The sequence below is a fragment of the Erpetoichthys calabaricus genome, chromosome 1 (genome assembly GCF_900747795.2).
Source record: "Erpetoichthys calabaricus chromosome 1, fErpCal1.3, whole genome shotgun sequence".
NCBI lineage: Eukaryota > Metazoa > Chordata > Cladistia > Polypteriformes > Polypteridae > Erpetoichthys > Erpetoichthys calabaricus.
In genome coordinates this window covers 154781296-154804573 of record NC_041394.2, presented here as the reverse complement: position 1 = coordinate 154804573, position 23278 = coordinate 154781296, and the positions used below count along the sequence as shown (strand labels likewise).

The following is a 23278-nucleotide window of genomic DNA, read 5'->3' as shown; positions in this document are numbered from 1 at the left end:
TAATCATTGACCATAAAAATATAACGCACACATTTAGAGACTACTATAAATCCTTATATTCTACTGAGTTTAAAGAAGACAAAACACAATCATTTCTGGATGCATTACAGATACCACAAATAGATACTCTTAGTGCAGAGGAACTGGATAAACCTCTGGCGCTACCAGAATTACTAGATGCTATAGTCACTTCAGAGTGGGAAAGCGGCAGGCCCCGATGGATACCCTACCGAATTTTATAAGAAGTTCTCCACTCAGCTAGCTCCCCTCCTATTAGCAACATTAACAGAAGCTAGAGACAATAAAATTCTACCTCAAACTTTTCGTCAAGCATCATGTATTACAATTTCACTTCTGAATAATGATGTTAAAATACTCTCCAAAGTCTTAGCTAGAAGGATGGAGAAAGTGCTGCCTTCAGTAATATCACAAGATCAAACTGTATTTATTAAAGGCCGACATTTAGCGTCCAATCTTTGACGCCTGTTTAATGTTAGTATACTCACCCGCAAAGTCAAACATCCCAGAGATTTTATTATCCTTGGATGCAGAATAAGCATTTGATATGATTGAATGGAACTACCTTTTCACTACATTGGAGAAATTTGGGTTTGACCCGAACATTTGTGCATGGATTAAACTACTGTATATAAAATCCAGAAGCTTCAGTTTGTATTAACAACATTAATTCAAACTACTTTAAACTAGAACGTGATACCAGACAAGGATGCCCCTTGTCACCATACTTTTTGCAATCACCATTGAGCCACTGGCAGTTCACTTTCGAAATGCTTATGAGATAAAGGGGATTATCAGAGAAGGACTTGAACAGAAAATTTCTTTATATGCAGATGGTATGGTACTGTATATATCAGAACCACAAAATACTGTGCCTACAGTCCTAACAGCACTAACAGAATTCCAAAAGATTTCTGGCTTCAGAATTAATTTGACTAAAAGTGTGCTCTTTCCGGTGAATTCTCAAGCACACAATATTAGATTGGACACTTTCCCTTTTATCATCGCAGATCAGTTCAAATATCTAGGGGTAAACATCACAAGTAAACATAAAGTTCTTTATCAACAAAATTTTGCTGTCTGTATGGAAAAAATCAAGCAAGACTTGCATAGATGGTAAAACCTTCATCTCACTTTAGCTGGAAGAAATAACATTGTTAAGAAGAATATCCTCCCTAAGCTTCTCTTTTTATTTCAAAATATTCCAATATACATCAATAAATCATTCTTTAAGAAATTAGATTCAACCATAACCACATTTATTTGGAATTCAAAATATCCACGTATCCAAAGAGCGACCCTACAAAGGCAGAAGGTGGCATGGCTTTACCTAACTTTCAGTTTTACTACTGGGCAGCAAACATACAACATATTAAAACCTGGTCATTGACACAAATAGATGAACATATGCAGGCTTGGTCTGCAATAGAAGTAGAATCCTGCAGTACTTCTTTATATTCCCTGCTTTGTGCCCCTATAAATGCAAGTTATCGCCAATATACTAATAACCCAGTAGTGCTTCACTCACTCAGAATATGGAACCAATGTAGGAAACATTTTAAGATAGAGAATCTTTTATCGGTGGGACCACTGCACGAGAACCACCTTTTTCAACCCTCGCAAACATATGCAGTTTTTAATGTCTGGAAAACATTTGGGATTAAATCACTTAGAGATCTGTACATAGACAAGGTCTTTGCATCCTATGAACAATTACATTCTAAATTTAACTTTCCAGCAACACATTTCTTTCACTATCTTCAAATTAGAAACTTTGTTAAACAGAACCTGCCCAATTTCCCTCATCTTCCACCTCCCTCTATGCTGGAAAAAATATTCATCAGTTTCAAGGACTTAGACGGCATCTCTGTAATATATAATACCATTTTACAGTCCCTCCCTTTCAAAGATCCAAGAGGACAATGGGAAAAGGATCTCTCACTCAACATATCAGAAAAAGAGTGGAAAGTAGAAATGCAGAGAATTCACTTGAGCTCCATATGTGCAAAGCATACAATTATTCAACTGAAAATTATATATCGAGCACATCTGTCTCGCTTAAAATTGTCCAAAATGTTTCCAGGGCAAGATCCAACCTACGAATGCTGCAATCAAGTTCCAGCCTCACTGGGTCACATATTTTGGGCCTGCACCAAATTAACATAATTTTAGACCAAGATTTTTAAATGCCTTTCAGACAGCCTTGGTGTCACAATCCCTCCTAATCCACTAACAGCTGTGTTTGGTGTACTTCTAGATGGGCTTAAAGTGGAGAAGGACAAACAAACTGTGATTGCGTTTACTTACACTATTGGCACATAGACTTATCTTACTCAACTGGAAGAATCCTAACTCTCCCCTTTTAAGTCAATGGGTAACTGATGTGTTATATTATTTGAATTTGGAAAAAATAAAATTCTCACGTAGAGGATCTGTGCAGAAATTTCTCCAAACCTGGCAGGATCTAATCAATAACATTTTAGAATAAGCTTTTAAAGCACTGAGGAAGCAGATTCTCTCCCTTGTCTCTTTTTTTATCTTCTTCATTTATCTATATTCACTTATTAATTTATCTATTTGCTTATTTTTACTAGGTTTAAGTTTTATTCTGCTGGCCATACTCTCTCAGGGGTGGGGTTGATTTGTTTTCAATCCTATTCTTGTAAAATTTATGTATTTGTATGGAATGTTGTGTGATTTCAATAAAATCAATAAAAAATGAAACAAAAAAGTAATCAAAGTCTCGTTTCGAGTTGATCACTAATTGGAACAACATTGTGATATATGGTATAAATGTATTTTTTTCCCCTTGCCTTTTAAACTAAAATTATATTATCATAGCATTTATTCACAGTTTATGTGCGACTTTGTCAATTTTTGTATTCCATTTATTAACATTAATATTCTATTTGATCGTAAACTGCATGATCCTTGTCAACAATTTTATGATATTTATAGTTCTCTGTAAATTTAATTACAGAATTACAATATAATTTGCAACAGAAGGAGAATTTTTCAATGTCATCTGACTTTGAGATAAAGTGATTAAAACAAATCAATCCTTTAGTGTAATATAAACCATCACATGACAACAAAGTGCAATACAAGAGTATTTGAAACATTTGGACTCCTCAATAAAAAAACAAATGTAAATGTGCATAGGTGCCAATTGACTTGCTGCTGAACAGGGCTCAGTGTCAGTAAGACCAGAGAACAGCTCTGTAATGCAATGGAAAAAGGTTACCTACTGTATAAGCTATACTAGAACATAAAATCAAATTGCTTGATGGATGACATGTTCATTGAGTTTGATGTCAAGACTCTGGCAATAGCATTTTCACACTGCTGTGAATCTTGATATGCTTTTATAAAGCAATTGATTGTTGCAATGATTTGTACCTGATAGAACTTGTAATTGCAAAACTCAATTCATGAAATTCATGATACGTACTGTCAGAAGTGGATTTGACTGGTGGTTGTACTTTAAATGCATTAGTGCAAGGCTAGCCACCTGTTTCAATCTTCACACCTCAGCAGGGGTTGACTTCTTCCAACAAGATACACATTTTGCATGTTTCATTTGGTTTTAGACAATGGATCAAGGAAGCACCAGAACTGAGGAGGAACCAAAAAAAATCCTAATATACAAGGTCTAGAGCAAAGAAATGTAGTGCAAAGAGGCAGGTGTTAATTGTTGAATGTTAGTGGTTTATTTTAATTTTTTTATCTACTGTGTTTGAACATTTTAATTTTCAAAAGCATTATTAAAGCATAATGGTGGTAAATGATGATATTAGCTAATGTTTACATGCAACTTCTCATTGAATGTAAGATCTAGTTTTTCAGTGTTTTCAATTTTTACACTTTGGCTCTTTGCATTTTTAATTTACCAGTGTTTGAATCAAGTATTTTTTTTTCTTGTCTTGGAACCATTATCTACATTTATAGAAAAAATGTAATTTATAGTACTTCGTTATGTATTTTATTCTTAAGCATTGAGAGATGTTCACTCTTTCCTGCCATACAAATTTACAGTAGGCTGTGTATATTCTATTATTAGTGGTAATATTTTATTTGTTATAAATGCATTTTACATGTGTATATGTGTAAAATATATATATATATATATTTGCAGTTGGAGATCCACAAAGGGAGAAAAAACGAATCACTTATCATAAAATAGTTTTTATTCCTGAGCTTTCATAACCCCCCCCCCCCCCCCTTTTTGATCATACGGACTTAGTCACCTCCACCCACCCCCCCTGAATGTGCTGCTATATATTGCCTTTGATTCTTGTAAGTCTAAGCATTATCCTCTGATGAAGACCCCTGATAGGGGTTGAAAGCTCAGGAATAAAACTATTTTATGATATGTGATTCGTTTTTTCTCCCTTTGTGGATCTCCAACTGCAAATATGCAAACCGTATCACAGACCTTCTCTTCCATATATATATATATATATATATATATATATATATATATATATATATATATATATATATATATATATATATACATACAGTATATATACACACACACACACATACACACGCGCGCGCATCTTTTGACAATAGAAAAGTCAGATTTTGCCAAATAATCAGTTTCCTATATTTGATGGCTTTCAGAATAGCATTTATTAGGAGACGGTAAAAAATATGAGTGAACTTGAATTGTTGGCTTTTTGTAGAGCTTATCTTTGTCACTGCTGTATTCCTCTCTAAAAATGTTGGTTCTGTAGACAGAAGTTACCACCCAAAGCCAGAAAGGATTGCAAAGCACAGCATAAACTTTGGAACAAGATACTTTCGGGAGGCAGACTCCCAAAAGGTCACTTTTTTAATAAACAAAATTGCTTTAAATTAAATTGGCAGTTTGCTAAACCAAAACCATCGTTAATGTTAAATGTGATCCAATTTAGACTAGGCAAGTCACCCACCTTTGGAAAATATTTTTTTTTTATGTGCAAAAGAGGATCTGCTTTAATGCTTTTCAATCTTCAATATGAGTAATGGAGGTTTTAAGAAACGTTGTTAGTTTTTAATGCTGGTAAGTATAATTGACAGGCTTGCCCTATAATTTGCACTTTTGGTGGGAACAGGATGGGCAGCATTAGAAATCATTCCTCCCACAAATGAGCACATTCTTCTCCAAAAGAACATGCAAAGCAACAATATTAGCCTGTAAAATCAAGTCTTTGGGACCATATAACATTATAATGCTTTCAAGCCACCAGTGACTAATGCATTAATAAGATCAGTAACAGTTGTTTCTAAATTACTATACCAAGCAATAAATTTATAATTTTAATCAACCAATTTTTATAACAGAATAAGTAATGCCTCTTTCCTAGTTAGCTAGAATCACCCATTATGTTCTGAATTCATATTCTAATATTTATTGGGCTGACAGCTGAGACTGCCTGTATTGTCATGGCTTAAATATAAATGAATAAATGCTACATGAGTGTTTAATTGTTTCCTTTATGTTATTAAATAGACATGAAGAAAGTGCTTGTAGAATTCTGCAGCTTTAAGCACCCACCTACGATGTTAAACAGGTTTAACCACCCGGCAGACACTTGTCAAGTCACAGTTACTGGTTTATTTGTTTTAAATTTGTATTTGTTTTTGGTTGTTGTTTAATAGACATTGTCTTTTAGTACTGAAAAAAGAATAAAATATATATTTCTCACCTGCAGCTGAAAAACAAGGTAACATAGAAAACATATTTTTGATCTAGGGCAAATTAAAAGTTTTTCTTTATCTCTGAAGAAAAAGCTTCAAACTTAACAAATCAGCAAACATACTCAGTTGTGGATTTCAATTGTTTGAGCATTATGCTTTCTTTCAACACTTAAAACATTTTGATATTATAAATGTATTAAATTTTAACCAGTAACTTAAAAATATACTTTTCATTTATTTTTCTTGCCATTACTGATTTCACACATTCATGTGAAAACTAGTAATTTCCCTACAATGCCCAGAAAATACATTCATAGTAATACTTTAGGTATCATAATTCATAATAACACCCTGGAATATTTCATTCATCCACTTTTTAAGCAAATTTCATTTCAATTTATGAATTAGTGTTTTAACAATGTATTCATTATTATAAACCAACAGTTTCCCAAATGTGAATAGTTATGCGCTATAATTTCACTTATCAAACTGCCAAAAATTGGTAGTTTTGCAACAATAATATACAGTCTGTACCAAGAAAAGTCAGCCAGAGTTCAATTCTTGTATTTGAACAGAAGAAGTTATCAAGAATACATTTAAATGGGACTGTGTGGTATAATTGGACCCTGGATAATGTTTATTTCTGAGTTAACCAGGGAGCTGTCCAGCTTTATAATAAAGATATAAGGCAAAGAACACTTCACGTTTATTATAGGAAGATGATGATTCGGTGTTGCTAATATCAGTTGGTTGAGGAAAACTATGACATATCACTAGATATGGGAATTAAATTATGTGAGAAGAAGTTAGTATAAATGACTTCTGTTTTATTGTTTACTGATCATCACTGCTGAAATTATAATATGTGATATTACCAATATGGAAAAATATTTCTTCCTATATTTATTTAGCCTTGTACAGTTGATATGCTAGATTCATACTTGGCACAGCATAGACAAGATGTATGATATAAGCATGATGACTTGCTAAAGATGTTGAGAAGTCAGCAGGGGTGTTCAGGAGAGAAAAACATCATAAGGAGGTCTGGCTGTTGAAAAGATGTATGAGTATTTGCATATTTGCTACAAAAACAAGATAATGAATTTTACAGATTAAGAGCAGCCAGAAGAAGAAGACTAGTCTATATAATTACTAGATGGGTTACCCGGTGTTGCCTGGGCTATTCACATATATATATAATATTGCCCACGAGTTCCATCCATCCATCCATTTTCCAACCCGCTGAATCCGAACACAGGGTCACGGGGGTCCACTGGAGCCAATCCCAGCCAACACAGGGCACAAGGCAGGAACCAATCCCTGGCAGGGTGCCAACCCACCACAGGACACACACAAACACACCCACACACCAAGCACACACTAGGGCCAATTTAGAATCACCAATCCACCTAACCTGCATGTCTTTGGACTGTGGGAGGAAACCGGAGTGCCTGGAGGAAACACACACAGACACGGGGAGAACATGCAAACTCCATGCAGGGAGGACCCAGGAAGCGAATCCGGGTCTCCTAACTGCGAGGCAGCAGCGCTACCACTGCATCACCGTGCCGCCCGCCCACGAGTTCCTCTGCATGAAATTTGATAAAGGTCAGCAGATCATCAAAAAACAGTTTAACCCTTTACATATTATGGCTAGAACACTTCTTTATAAATCATGTTTCTAGTCTTTTTTTCTTGTGCCAAAATGACCAGACTGGTGGGTGAGCTGACTCTCGAGCATGCAACATAAAACTGACCATATGAGAAAAAGTCTTCCCTTAAGTCCACTCCTGTGAAACTTAATGTCTGACCCTGAGATTTATTGATGTTCATGGCAAAACAGACTTTAAGGGGGAAATGGAATCTCTTGAATTCAAAGGGGATATCAGAGGGTATTAAGGGTATGAGCACATCTGGTCAATATTGTTTCATTGTTAATATTGCTTTTTAATGCTGTTACCTGCAGCCTGTTTCCATTACAGAGTTTGGGTGGGCGTAGGTTTCGCAGCAACATCGGTGGATCACCCACTTTCAAAATAAGCCTATGGGTTGGGAGGCCCGGTTGTTTAAGCATATTAAGCAATTCAACGGGATAGTTTGTAGCATCATCAGTATTTAGCACTGAATCTACCGATTTGTATTCCATTAAAGCCCTTTCGAAAGAATTTAATAAGACATTGTTGATCATGCTTGGTTTATCATTTTTAGGGGTCAGAAAAGCATGCTCACATATCTATTCCATAGGCTTATTATGGATGTATGCAATATCAGGATCTATTTTGGAAATTAATTCTTCGACAGTGGTCATGATAGAACACAGTTCTGAAGGGATGGTAAGTTTACCATCCAATTCTGGAAAATCGCCATGCCCTATTTTAAGCAATAGGTCTGAAAACTGACCAGCAAAAACATTGCGTATTAGATGGACTCTCATATTTTTGGTAAGTTTGATTTTGGTCACCGATGGCCACAGATAAGATCTGTTAAAATATGCTTTGACTTCATCTACTCGTATTCCTCTGGGCTCTACTGGTAATGTTTGACGAAAATCGCCTGCCAACAACACTGTAACTCCACCCATCACCTTTATTATTATCGCTGATACCTTGAAGGGTTCTATTCAGAGCTTCAGTACCCCCTTTATGGGCCATAGTGCTTTCATCCCAAGCAGTAACCTTAGTATGTCGCAGCACTTCTGCCATGTTACTTTGCTTGGAAATATTACATAAAGGGGTCTCTACGTGTATCAGGTTGAAAGGAAGCTTAAAAGCAGCATATGCAGTCTTGCCCCCATCTAGAAGTGTAGCAGCGATCTCGGAGGAAGCAACAGCTAAAGCGATTTCGTGACTGCTCCTGACCTTTGCTAAGACAAAGGAGGTTGAAATGCTAAAAATATTATATTTATGAGGATATCGAATAGAATAAATGAATAGGGATATCTATTTGATAAGTGTTTAAAAATGAAAAAAATTGCACTGAAAAGTGCAGTTTTACAAATTAGAAGATAAAACCGAAAATAATATCGAACACGCAGACGTGTTGCCTAGACAGCCAATGTCACATTTATGATGAAGCGGACAGCACTGTGCTGCTGCTTATATACTTAGCGGTGGTAGTGCGCACGCATTACAAATGCTACGACTATTATTTTGTTACAATTCTTAGTAGCTAATAATTACACAATAATTACACAATTGGTGTGTATGTTAAAAAGTCGAAAATTAAAATGTTTTTAATGTAGAAGTACATATTTATTTAAGTATTAAAATACAGTACATCTTTATTTTTATGTATTGAAGAGTATGTATACTAATTCTTGCGCATCTCAGTCAAGTAGTTTCTGATATACGAGTGTTAGTTTAAAAATGTTTAACCCTCCTTTTCATCCCTTCAGTGGTTAAATTTTGAAAAACACCAAAGTACATGTTTATTTATTTCTTTTGTAGAGCATACTATATTTATCAAGTTTGAAGACCAAAGTCCTATTTTCATTTTTTCTCCATACAAACTTGCACACTCTGTATCACCCTGTTGAATTTCAAAAAATCCAAAAATATGTGTTTATTTTTTTGTTATTGAAGTGTCTGTATACCAACTTTTGTGTTTCTCAGTTAAGTAGTTTCTGATGTACAGGTGTCACTTTAAAAACATTTAACCCCCTTTTTACCCCCCACAGGGGTTGAATGTCGAAAAATCCCTTCTTAGTGGGTGCCTACATCACAAAAGGTATCTACTGTCCAAATTTCATGTTTCTATCTCCAGCGGTTTTGGATGTACATTGATCTATTAGTCAGTCAGTCACCGTACAATTTTATATATAAAGACAAGTTAGGCCAGCAAGGAGAACAGGCACGCGCCGTCACTGCTCATCCGCACCACGCGGTGAGGGACCATTATTTCGTCAATATAAATCCTTTCTTCCTTGGTCATAATTTTATGGGTTTATTTAAAGAGGTATAAATTTAATAGAAGAATTTGTGAAGAAAGAATGAAAAAGAACAAAATAAAAAAAGTATTAAATCAAAATCCTCAAAAAAAAATTTGCTTTAATATACCTTGGAATAACCTACCGTAGATACTCACGTATTAGTCGATCTCGCAGATAAGTCGAGTGTATTGTTTAAGCCAAAAATTACGAAATTTGTTATGACACGCGTATAAGTCGAGGGTAAAACTTGACAATTGGCTCCAGCAGACCCCCTGACCCTGTGTTCGGATTCAGTGGGTTGGAAAATGGATGGATGGATAAAACTTGACAGCTATCAGAGATAGAGGGCGACAATCAGCTGTTAATGGCGACAAAACTCACTGTCACGTCACAGGCATTCCCTCTGTGCTTGGAGAAATTCTAGACTCGTTGACTTTGCAACTAATCCTTGCGTGTGCGTGAGTTGCAAAATGTAAACAAAGGCAAGATGCCATCGATATGTCACAAGGGAGCGAAACGAGTGCAGAAAAGAAAACACTCGGCAGACGATGTTTTGCACATTATCGCCGAGTCTGACTCTGATTTTTCAGAATCGGATTTTATTGACAGTGATCAGGAATCGAGCAAGAGAGTGAGAAGCCGGCATCAGCTGATCGGACACCAGCCGATGCCGCGCCAGCTGATCGGCTGCCAGCTGAATGCATTCGTGCAGCCGATGCAGCTTCGGCAAGGTTCGCGTGGGAGCAATACCCAGACATTGATCCGTGGGAGCCGAACTGGCTACCGGACTTCACAAGACAGCATGGCTTGCTGTTGGATACGACAGATCACCAGCTGCTGGACTACTTCAGGCTGCTCTCTCCTGATGCTGCTTTTCAGCTACTGTCAGACGAGACAAACAGGTAGGCAGAGAAATTTTTTGAATCGCGGGCTGCGCTTGCATCGCATTGATAGCGTGCGTTGCCTTGGTTCTTTTGATTCCAAATCTGGTTTCACGTGGCAGCTAATGGTATGTTTGTTATCCAAAACCTGCAAAAGCTAATGCTCAAATTCAAGTATTTCACAGTTTAAAGAATTATTTAATGAAATTAGAAAAAAATTAGCTAATTAGCAATAGTATTGCAGGCTTATAATTATTTCAAAGACCATGAGAAATGGCAAATGACCGGTGACTTAACACCATGAAGCGTTGAGCGTACAATGTCATTACCCAAATTCTATGGACAATTGTGTTGCCCTGCGGATAAGTCGATTCTGTTTTTTTGAATAAATTTTAAGGCATAATTTTTTCGACTTATACGCGAGTATCTACGGTAACTAAATTATTTTAAAATGATAAATAAATGGCAAGTTATAAACGCTTTGTTGAAACTCAAAAATATCAAAACAAAACTTGTACTTTTATTTTTATTATTATTAAAAAGTATTTTTAATTTACTTTTACTAAATTTATTTTAGAAAGAAATGGAGTGAATGGGTCTAAAAAACTATAAGAAATTTCTCGCTTGGACCACAAAATTTTTAAAACCGTTTCTTAGCTAGCACCTATGGCCCAAGGGTAACCTACATTCCAAATTTCAAGTCCCCATGGTTCTAGAGATTTCATGATGAGTGAGTCAGTGGCATTTGGCTTTTATATACTGTATATAGATTATGTAATAAATTTACAGCCATACTTCTTATCTCTGCTTTCCGTTTATCCGTCCAGGTCTTGAATTGGTTCCTCAGAGTGGATAGACAGTCATTAGAAACACCATTAACAAACTTAGCATCTGGACTTGACGTTTTCCTGGTTTTTTGTTCATATATTCAGTTCAGCTTAGACATTCACTCTTTGCCTTTGTCTACCATATCAGTCATGACTATAAATCATATTAATTCCTCATGTGATTGAATTTAATATACAATGATGCCTACTTTAGGTACAACAAAGTGCTTTGCCTCCAAGTCCAGTTTGTTTCTGCAGAGATTAGACATTTTAAGTTTGCGCTTACTAATTCTTTATGGAATTTTTAATTTCTCTCTTTATTTTAAGAACCTTTAGTGGTGTTGATTAATTTATACCAACAGTGAATATTAATGACTGTTTTTGGTTCCACATTGTGATGGATAAACACTACAGTTCCAGTTTCCTCTACACATGTAATTCATAATTTCAAATAAATATTTATATTCTCAGCATTAATTAGTGTTTGTTTAGATAGCAGCTTTTTGTAGATTTGAAAAAGAAGGTACAGTATCCTTTTTTAATGCTTCATTATTCACATTTTTATCCTGGTCAGTGTCTGTTACTTTGATATGTTTAAGGCCTAGTTTACAATTATAATATTACTGATTCAGGGCAATAATTTCATGTTAACCTTTCTTTTGTTGCTCTGTCCACCTTTTTTATCTACCAGACTCAGAATCGAATGAAATTGATGGCTGATAATTATGAAGATGACCACTTGAAGTCCAGTTCACATTCAGACCAGACCAACCACAAGCCCTCTCCTGACCAGGTTAGAACCTTTCACAGAAGTTAATACTTTTAAACTACTGATTTCAACAATATTCAATATAATATTTTAAAACATAATTTGAAAAATCTTACTATTTTGTATCCATTTTCTCTTGATCAGTAAAAATATATCCAAACCATAATTGTAACTATTTTATTCTGAAAATATTTTGTAAAAATATTTGATTTATAAGACTTTTCAGCAGTTGTTTTCTTCTTTGAATTTTATCTTTGCTCTGCTATTTGTTGTGGTGGTTCAGAGACAGCCATTAACTTGGAAGAAAAACTTCTGATGCAAAATTAACAATGTTTCATTCTTGATTGCGTTTTATATTTGCTGCCTGAAGACAGAAGCTGCACCTTTATAGTTCAAATTATTTTTCTATTGAATTTCACTAACTCACTGTTATTTTAATCCCATGCTGCTCTGGGTGACATCTTGAACCATGCCCAAACAATAGGATGATGAGGAGGGCATTTGGGCATAGCCAATCACTTGCTCTTACAAGCAGCCATTTTGTTCAGAAGGGTGAGCAAATTTTATGGAATAAACCTCCCCCCAATTATGTTGTTTTTGATGTTTCACCAATCAAATGTATGATTTGTTTGAAAAATAATTGTGTTCTTTGTGGCTTTGTGTTTTTTATTATTTTATATTCATCTTTTCGCATATGGGTTCTGTGGACTTTTGTGTTTTGATTTTGTTTCTTTTACTTCTTTAATTGGGGTTTGAAATGAAGAACAAAATGTGATTTAAACTTATAAAAAGCACAGCAATCAAATTCAATTTAAAATCGGTTCAAAAAAGCTAAATAATGAAAGATCCCAGCTGAATGGTTGTGCCTAGCGTATTCTGTTATCAAATACATAGTATTCATCCATATCAATTAAAATAAAGGGGAACAAAATAAACAAGTGTGCTTTTAGTGACACCTTTGATTGTTGGTAAGTTCATTGGTAAATTAGATTATCAAATCAAGTACTGTATAAAGATGAAATATCAGAGTGATTTTTGTAGTTAGTGTGAAGTCAATAAACCATAAAGTAAACCAAATTGACCACAATTTCTATAGTCATACTGCATTTATTAGTATGGAGTACCCTCTCTTCCCCAGTGTATACATTTGCTTCAGAGAACTATCATTACATATTTTACTAATATTATTTTAAAAACTACAAGTCTAATTTAATGATTGTTAGGTAGGAGCATAGCCCACCTGTAAAGATAAAACATAAAGTTAACTTGAAAAGGTTTTACTGAGTTACAGTTTTGATTAGGTAAAGTTTGATTCATTTACAGGTACAATATAGTTAATTTGGCAGGATACATATTTTTATTTGAATAAAATTAAAGAATATTTGCTGATTCAGAGCTGATCTGAGAATAGAAGGAGACAGTTTATGAAATGTGTATATTTTAAATGCATTTTAAAATTAACAGACCTATGTAGCATCTTGTCAAGCTAAAATAAAAACTACAGATCCTAAAGATTCCATCCATTCATCCATTATCCTTTATAGCTTAAATACTTTATCCATGTGGCATCTGTACTTTATCTCAAACCCATCCTATGTTTCACTGTATCTGTTTAAATATCTTAAAATGTATACTTTTGTGTTATTTAGTCAGATTGTTCTCTTTTTATAACAATTATTAAACTTACATTTTTCAGATGCTAAACACATTCTTCTAACAGGCATATAACACTAGAGCTCATGAATATCTGCTGTTTGGAAGATTGACCTCCACTAATATAATCCCTACTGTTGAACAAATAAAATTTTAAAAGCGGAATCAGCACAATATATTTTTAACGATCCAAGCAAACTAAGAGTATGGAAATCTTTAAATTTTACATGAAACAAGTATAATATTGAATAATTTGTAGCAAACCATGTAAGACTTTCTTTATACTGTATAAAGTGATGTGCACAGTATGTGTATGTGTATATGTGTGTGTATATACAGGTAAAATTCCGTTACAACAAACTTCCAGATACCTAAAAATATTTTGTTGTGATGAGATTCTGTATTTGTAACTATAGTGCTTTGTTTAACTTGCGTCCTGGCGTCTGCAATCATTTCAATAGCTTATTTCGCGATAATTTTAATCTCCTCCTGTCTACAAGTTATGCTGAAACACAATTGGGTGGGAGGAATTCAACGTGAACATTATCTAAATGCACAGTTGTCAATCAGAAGTCAAATCATCCTTTTCTCCTTCTTCATATTGTGAGACCGTCACGCTGAATTGCGTCCCAAAGCATGATTGCCGCATCTGTGTAAGATTGTTTGTCCGTTGCCAGGGCAGGGCAACAACAGGCTCACAGCGGTGCAGTGAAGCGCCACAGAAGTGAATCCTAAAAGATAAGGGTCACGCTATAAGTCCCTGTCTTACACCCCAAAACACGAGGCTGAGTCTCAGTACTTTAGCAAAACGAGCTTTATTCAGCTTGAAACAGGAACAACACGGTTATTTATTGTAGTGAGATCTGCCACTCTCCTATAAACAGACACAGCAGTCAGGCAGGGTCGTGGCCAGGTTAATGGCCAAGTAGTCCTGTTCCCTGCATTACCCATTGAGTTTGCTTTAGCGCAGAGACGCAGCAGAGCTGTGAGCCTGCTGTTGGCCCGGCAACATATAAACAGTCTTCCACAGATGCGGTGATCGCACTTCGGGACGTTCTTCAGCGTGTTGTCCAGTTATGGGAGGTCCCAAGAGAATTTAGAAACCTCACATTTTCTTAATGAGTGCCGCATTAATAGGAATGTTTCTTGAACGAGCCTCACTGAACCACATAAAAACTGCCTTTTCGACTTCTTCAAATGCAGCAGTTCGAATACATTTGCAACCCAAGATTTTTCTTCTTTTTTTTTTTTTTTGCTCTGTCTTTCCAGAAAGTTGACAGTGTCGATGGCGTAATTCTGAATTCACTGGCAACGTCTTTTTTTCTTTTAGCCACAATCGAGAGCTGCTAAAATGTAAAGTTTTTTTTTCTAATATGAACTGTTATCGTTTTTATGTGTCTGCTGTTTCTATAGGTGACAATGAGTTAAATTCCAATAGATGTTTTTCAAATGTTGATAAGCAATAAGCAAAAGGTATCACTGAAAACCACCGAAAACATAACCAGCAAAAAACAAAAACAGTACAAGGAAAGTTCGAAGAAAGAATTTTTTTTTTTTTTTTTTTTTTTTTTAACAATGTTTCTGTTTGGGGGTCATTGTGCACAACTGAGCTGCGACCACAGAACTAACTGCTTTGTGGATTTCAAGGTGTTTTGGGCACTTCGTTGTAATGAAAGTATCTGCTGAATGTACTGTGTAATAACAAGATTTCTATAGACTCATCTCATATGGGGAAACTGTCAGGACCATAAAACTACTTTGTTGTAATGAAAATTTTGCTGTAAAGATATTTGTTGTAATGGAATTTTACCTATATATATATATGTACACACACACACTAGGGGGCTTTTCCCCCTGCTCGCTTCGCTTGCCAAGATGACCGTGGTCTTGTTTGAAGATGGTTGTAAGTAGGGCATGACTTGCAAAAGTTACAGTCTCACGCGACTTCCTTCCAAAGGTTGTAAGTATGACGTGACTTGACCGTCTTGCAGGAGGTGAAAGTGTTTCTCTGTCTCTCTTCAAAAGACCACATAAGACATATATAAACGCAAGACCTGTGTGTATATGGAGTGGTGCTCGACCTCAGCCACTAGATGGTGCATACATGCACTTTTACATTTTTTCATCACTTGCTATGAAAGACCTCTGTGCTATTGACACAGAAGAACAGACAAGACATAACGTTGAAGTGAAGCAATTGCTGCGGCTCAGCAACGTGCAAGTGAAACACCTCAGCAACAAGGGCAAGGCTTGAAGTTTTCACTAAAAACATTGTCTATCTTGAGATATTTTCTTGAGACAAAGATTAATAGGACTCATAGTCCAGCGATATGGCTAAGATATGGTTTTGCCAGTGGGGATGTAACCACAGGTGAGTCCACATCCTCTGCACTAAGTAATTCTTGAACATTTTAGCTGATGCTTCTCCAAATTCACAAATATAGTAAAACTGCTAGACCATCTTCAGGTTGTTTTTTGTCCTATGGACAGGTTGTAGCTGGTGTGTATGTATGCATATACAGTAATATTATATATATATATATATATATATATATATATATATATATATATATATATATACACACACACACAGTGCCCTCCACAATTATTGATGCCCCTTGTAAAAATTAGTAAGAATGGTTACAAAAAAATCACTGCTGAAGAACCATCATCTTGTGCTGAAAAAATGAGAAACATCTGACTTTTAATTGAAACAAGTTCATTCAAAGAAAAACAAAGCCCTTGTCATAAAATAAATATTTTTAACAAAAACACATGTACCGCAATTGTTGGCACCCTTGAAAATTAATGTGAAACAATATAACTGAAGCATGTTTCCCATTTAAATTGAACGTTGTTAAGTTGATTGGAGAGTATAGGAACTTTCCACATGAAATCACTGACTTCCTGATTAACTGGGATACAAATGTGAGGAGACACAGAACCAAATTTCCTTGGCCAACCATCAGAAAAGAGAACACTCAATCCAAATGAGGGAGAATTGTGTTGCCCTTCATAATTCAGGGAATGGTTATAAAAAAAATAGCTACTAGCCTGAAAATGCCCATATCTACAGTTAGGGCAATAACAAAAAAGTGGTCATCAACTGGAACTGTGACAAACTTGCCTGGAAGACGACCCAAGTTTATTTTACCCCCAAGTGTAGTGAGAAGGATGGTAAAAGAAGGCAACAAGATCTCCAAGGAGCACTGTTGGGGAATTGCAAGAAAAAGTAAAATCCTGGTGTTAGCAAGTCCCCAGAACCAACATCAGATGGCATCTCCATGCCAACAGATTATTTGGAAGGTACACCAGAAAGAAGCCTTTTCTGTCAAGTATCCACAAACGTAAGCACCTGGAGTTTGTAAATCGTTACTACCACTTTGACTGGAACCACGTTCTATGGTCTGATAAAACAAAAATTTAACTTTTTGGCAATAAACACACAAAGTGGGGTTGGTGTAAAAAGAAGGATGGCTATAATGAAAAGAACCTTGTCCCAACTAGGTTCTTCACTCTTCAATATGGTGGATGTTCTGTGATGTTGTGGGGCTGCTTTTCCTCCAAAGGCCCTGGAAACATTGTTAAGGTACATGGCATCAAGGATTCCATGAAATATCGGGATTTTAAATCAAAACCCGGCTGTCTCCGTCAGGAAACTAAAACTGGGTCATCATTAGATCTTCCAGCAAGATAATGATTTGAAACACATGTTCAAATCAAACCTGCAATGGTTAACTGACCACTGAATCAAAGTTCTGCCATGGTCATCTCAGTCCCCTGACTTGAACCCTATTGAAAACCTGTAGAGTGAGCTGAAGAGGAGAGTACACAGGAGAGGGCCTAGGACCCTGGATGATCTGGAGAGATTATGTAAAGAAAAATGGTCTCAGACGCCATTCTCTATATTCTCCAACCTTGTATAAGGTTTCAAGAGAAGATTCTGTGCTATTATATTGGCAAAGGCAGGTTGTACAAAGTATTAAAAGCAGGGGTGCCAAGAATTGTGGTACATGTGTTTTTGTTAAAAAATATTTGTTTCTTGATGAGGGCTTGGTTCTTCAGCAAATAGGGATCTTTTTCTAACCCTTCATACAAATTTTTACAAGGGGTGCCAATAATAGTGGAGGGCACTGTGTGTGTATATATATAATTTATATATATATATATTTATTTATTTATTTATATATAAATATTGTGAGACCTGGGTCCGAACACCACCAGACAGACACCGCTTCTTTATAAAAAGCACATGTTTAATATTGAAACACAGTCCCGCACAGCACACAGTGTTCCCAGCACCAATCACTCCCAACACAGGCCTTTCTCTCTCAGTCCATGGGCCGCCTTTCCTCTCTTCACGGGAGCTTCGTCCTGCTCCCACTCCCGACTCTAGCTCCCTGATTGTAGGGAGGTGGCTCCTTTTATTCCCACCCGGATGTGCTCCAGGTGCCTGATGACACTCCTCCGGCAGCACTTCCTGGTGTGGCGGAAGTGCTGCCCTTGCACCCAGAAGCACTCCGAGCATCCCTGGAAGGTTCTTTATCCATCTTCCCGGGTGTGGCGGAAGTGAATGTTTCCCGGGCTCTCTGAGGCTTGGCGCGCCCCCTGGCGGTGGCCATGGGCCCCAATGGGCTTGAGCCTCTTTGCTCCTCTTCCGTGGTCCTCTCCCAATCCAGGGTGGTTGCCCCCTCGTGGCCTGGAGGATGTAAATGCCACCTCCTGGTCCTTCCAGGCGTCCCGGCTGGGTCTGTCCCCTAGCCTCCTGTGACAATATATATATATATATATATATATATATATATATATATATATATATATATATAGTGGAACCTCTAGATATGAGTTTAATTCGTTCCAGCACTGAGCTTGTATAGCGAATTTCTCGTATCTAGAACAAACTTCCCCATTGAAAATAATGGAAATCCAGTTAATCCGTTCTGCACCCCAAATATATTAACATAAAAATCAATTTTCCTAACAAATAACACTGATAACTTATATATACTGTAGTCTACCTTTAATAAATAACACTGGTAAATAATATAACTGATTATTAAAAGAATCAAAACAGGTGTCCAAAGTGCAGTAGAGCATTCAATAAATCTTTAAATAAATAATCCTTAAAACAGTTGTGAAGTGGAGGTTTAAAATACACAAGAATAACAATCCTTTAACACGAATTTAAAACGTCAAAAGGATGCCGTCTTTAAAAAACAGATGACAATCCCCGGTGCTTCTTCTCTGTTAGCGTCTCACCTGCGGGCTCTGCAACAGGCGAGACACTCTTAATGCAGCTGACCTTCTCTACACCGTCCTGCTTCAGCTGTTTGGCTCGCCTGTTCAGCTCACTGTTCAGCTACACGCGAGCCTGCACTCACTCGCCCGCCTGCCTGCCTGCCTGCCTGCCTGCCTGCTTGCTTGCTTGCTTGCTTGTGCTTGTGCGCGCGCGCGCGTGCTCTCTCTCTCTCTCTCTCTCTCTCTCTCTCTCTCTCTCTCTCTTCTTTTACTTTTTCTCCCCCTTAACCGGCTCGCGCTTCTCTATATATGCGGGGAGGACATGGCAGCTGCAGCCCATCAGCCACAGGAACAATCATGGATGTGGGCAGTTTCCCACCTGTGCACTTAAGTGAGAAACGCAGACACCGCAGATCGCGGCTCGCAATTGCTACCACGCCCCCTTGCTAAGCCGCGAGCTATACCCACAGCCTGGCTCGTGGCTCGTTACGCGAGCCAATGCTCGTATTTAGATCTGAATTTTTCGCTCATACTTTCCTCGTATTTTGAATTTCTCGTATACAGAGGTGATCGTATCTCGAGGTTCCACTGTATATATATATATTGTGTTGGGCTGGTGTGACAATGCGGGTTTGCTGCATGCTCCCGTCTGCTGTCCAGGAGCCCTTAAGCCCAACACCGTCGGTAATGCTACTGATGAGCTAAGCAGTGAGGCAATAACAATGGAGCAAGAGGATGGTGTACAAAAAGTGCCAAGTGCATTTATTTAAAATCCAACAAAAACAAAGTGTCCAAATTAAAGTGCAGTGCATCAAAAAGTCATTAAATAAATAATCCATAAAAACAAGAGTGAAAAGTGGAGGTTAAAATCCATTAGAAAAAAAAGTCTTCTAAAACAACGAGGTTAAAACCATGCAGAAAGCAGTCTTTTAAAACATTTACAAGCCCGGTGTCTTCTACCTGGTGGCTCCCCTACTTCTCCTCTCTGGACTGCTCAATAGGGGAGTCGCCCTACATGCAGCTGACCTTCTCTGTGCCTGCTTCAGCTGTTAGGATTGCCTTACCGACCCCTGGCTCCAGTAGGCTCCTCCATACAGCGGCTTGTGTTCCACAGCGACCAGGGCGCCCACGCTGGGGAATACACACCCCAAGTCCCGACTCCCGCTGCCTTCCACGGCCTTACGCGGAGAGTCATCCGCCTTTCATCACTGGTCACTCCCGCTCCATGATCACTCAGCGGGAGTGACCACTACTACTACTCCCCCAGTGTCGACCCAACACCCAGGCTCACAGTTCAGCAGCATGCGAGCCTGCACTCGCTTGCTCACTCGCTCTCCCGCACCCCCTTTCTCCTCCTCCCTCCCTTCGTTTCTCTCTTTTTTTCCTTCTCCTTTTTTAAAACGGGTCTTTGATGGGAGCTGTGGACCTGCTATACCACAGCTGGCACCCTGCCTGGGGTTTGTTTCCTGCCTTGCACCCTGTGTTGGCTGGGATTGGCTCCAGCAGACCCCCATGACCCTGTAGTTAGGATATAGCGTGTTGGATAATGGATGGATATATATATATATATATATACATACATACAGACAAACATACACACACATACAGTATATGTGTGTGTGTATGTGTTAATCACTGCAGCCTGCAAAATGATAGAATAAGTTATGTTAAGTATTCCTTATAACAAAAAAATGGAATGAAAATAGAGTAAATGGTAACATTATCTAAATTTCATTAACAAAGGGAAAAGCAAGAAACCCTGAAATAAAACATGCATTCGCTTTTGCTTTTGATGGCTTTCTGCATAGACCTTTTGTTACCTATAATCATAATATACAATTACTTAAACACTGAAATGTTCAATCTGAACCTTAAAGCTACAATATAGCATAGTCTTGTTGAAATGTTTTTTTTTTCCTGTATAATAAAAATATTTTGCGAGTCTTAGGGCTTGTTTATACTTCACACTCAGAACGCGTTAGCGCACAGATCATGGCTGCTACGTGTTCCCAGAGTTCATTTGACGCGTCCTTTGAGCAGGCCCTCAGAAATTAACAGGATGTGTGTGCAAGTTGCAGTACCAGCAAAAAGTGGGGGGGGCGCAGTGTGATAAAAGTTGGAACGTGATGTAAGAGTCTCTGTTTACTATCTACATGTGACAGAAAGCTGCTTTGAGGATACTGTGGGATCGATGTGCCTGCTTTGATGTTTGATGAATGGTTCAATGTAGTGAAGCAAAATGCCAACATACAAATACATTCGTGGTGCTTTTATATTCAAGAGTCGCATATTACCGATCGTGATGACACAATACATTTTAAAATTCTCACATACCGTCTTTTGTGCCGTCTTGTTTTTCTGGGACTTCCTCCTGACCTGACAGCAGCGGCAAACAGTAATAAATCACCACACAGAACACATTAAATGTATGATATTCCAACTCTGTGCACATTTAGAATCCTTAGATTTATACTTGATATCACTTTCATGATGAATGCATTAAAGTATGCATGTTACATTTTACAGATAAATCATTTATTTAGTTTAAATAATGAATACTGTTAATAATTACATACATGGGGGTGACACAGTGTCGTAGCGGTAGCACTGCTGTCTCGTAGGGAGTCACGTCGCTGGTACAGTGGACCCTTGACTTACGAACTCAATTTGTTCGCGAGGGCTGGTTGTAACTCAAGTTGGTTGTAAGACAAGACTATTTTTCCCATAAGAAATAATGGAAATGCCCTTAATGTGTTCCGAACCGCCCACAGCAACACTTACTTAACTTTTTTTAATTGAAAAGGGTTGTATAATGTGCATAATTTACCAAAAACACCAATACTTTTTCTAATGTACTAACCAAAAAGTTATAAAAAGTGCCTAGCCTACCAGAAACAACAATTTCATACTGTACTCACCATTTAAGTTGACATCTTTGGCTTGCACGAAGGAAGGAGGAGGAGAATGAAATGGAAGGTGGTTATTGTTTGGAAGGAGTTTCCTTATACAAATCTTTTCTTTGTAAAATTGTCGAGATGGTGGATTTCGACATGCTGTACATATTATTGAGATCGGTCACACGAACGCCACTCTCATATTTCCACACAATTTCCTTCTTTGTTTCGATTGTGATCGCTTTCTTTACCTTCGTTACCTTCGCTTCCTTCCTTAGCAATTATCGAAATAAATTATATAAATCACTGCACTGACCGAAATTACGTCCACAAACACATGTATCTGGGCTCCGACTGACGCTTACAAACACTCTTGGCTGTTTGTTTACAATCGCACAAGCGGATACACGTGACCGCATTCGGGTCGTAATGCAAGATGTTGGTTGTAATTCAAAACAAAAATTTTGGTCGTAAAGCAAGTTGTTCGCATGACAGGCCGGTCGTATATCAAGGGTCGATTGTATTCCCTGCCAGGAGTTTACATTTTTTCCTGCTAGGTTTCTGCATTGTGCTCCAGTTTCCTTCCAAAGATATGCAGATTTGGTTACACTAAAATGATGCCAGAGTATGCAAGTGCTTGTATTCACCTTGTGATGAGCTGATGAAGGATTGTTTCTGCCTTGTGCCCAATCAACAGCAGCTATAAGAAAGTCAGAAAGGCATACATGAGATCTCAAATATTATTAATAAAAGGAGATCTGATTTAAAAACTTTTCTGTACTCATGTTCATACATGTTATTTTCTCCACCACATCAGATCCAACCTTAACTGAAAGTTTTTCAGGTTTTGCATATTTTCACCCATAATAACATTAATTAATGTGTACTAAAACTTATATGAATTGACACATTGTATTGTAAAACTAAAATATGATATGCTAGACTATTAGAGATAACATCACTTAAAAACATAAGTAAATACATGGTGGGTGTCCATTTTGACACCACCTAACAGCCTGGCGCTTTATCAAGTTCAGTCCAGCAGCTCCACAGCTTTGGGTTTTCATTGCTTCAGTACCAGACTCTTTATTAGTTAATAGTTTGTGACTGTAAATTGTCTATGCAATTTCTGTATTCAGTTGGATTTGTTTTGTTTCCTGGAATTTAAACCAGGGCACACAGTGGCATGTTCCATGCCACTAATCATTAATATTTTATCTTTTACTGAACTCCAAATGGTTCCAGATGCTGTAAATATACACTGATCTGCCACATATTAAAACCAGTGACAGTTGAAGTGAATAATGTTGAATATATTAGGCAGCAAGTGACCAGTCAGTTCTTGAAGGTGATGTTTTGGAAGCAGTAAAAATGGGCAAGTGTAA

At 37.3% G+C, this 23278-nt stretch overlaps 1 protein-coding gene across 3 annotated transcripts in view; it reads left to right on the top strand.

Annotated features, from left to right (window-relative positions):
* The window catches only part of LOC114642058 (ELKS/Rab6-interacting/CAST family member 1), an 814051-nt gene that overhangs the window by 718490 nt on the left and 72283 nt on the right, over positions 1–23278 (top strand). For 2 of the 3 annotated variants that reach the window (XM_051920296.1, XM_051920284.1), the window contains one exon: positions 12031–12132. In XM_051920296.1, coding sequence (XP_051776256.1) covers positions 12031–12132 — 102 coding nt within the window. Of the gene's footprint in view, positions 1–12030; positions 12133–12592; positions 12661–23278 lie in introns of all 3 variants that reach the window. The other variant, XM_051920290.1, reaches the window with a different exon arrangement.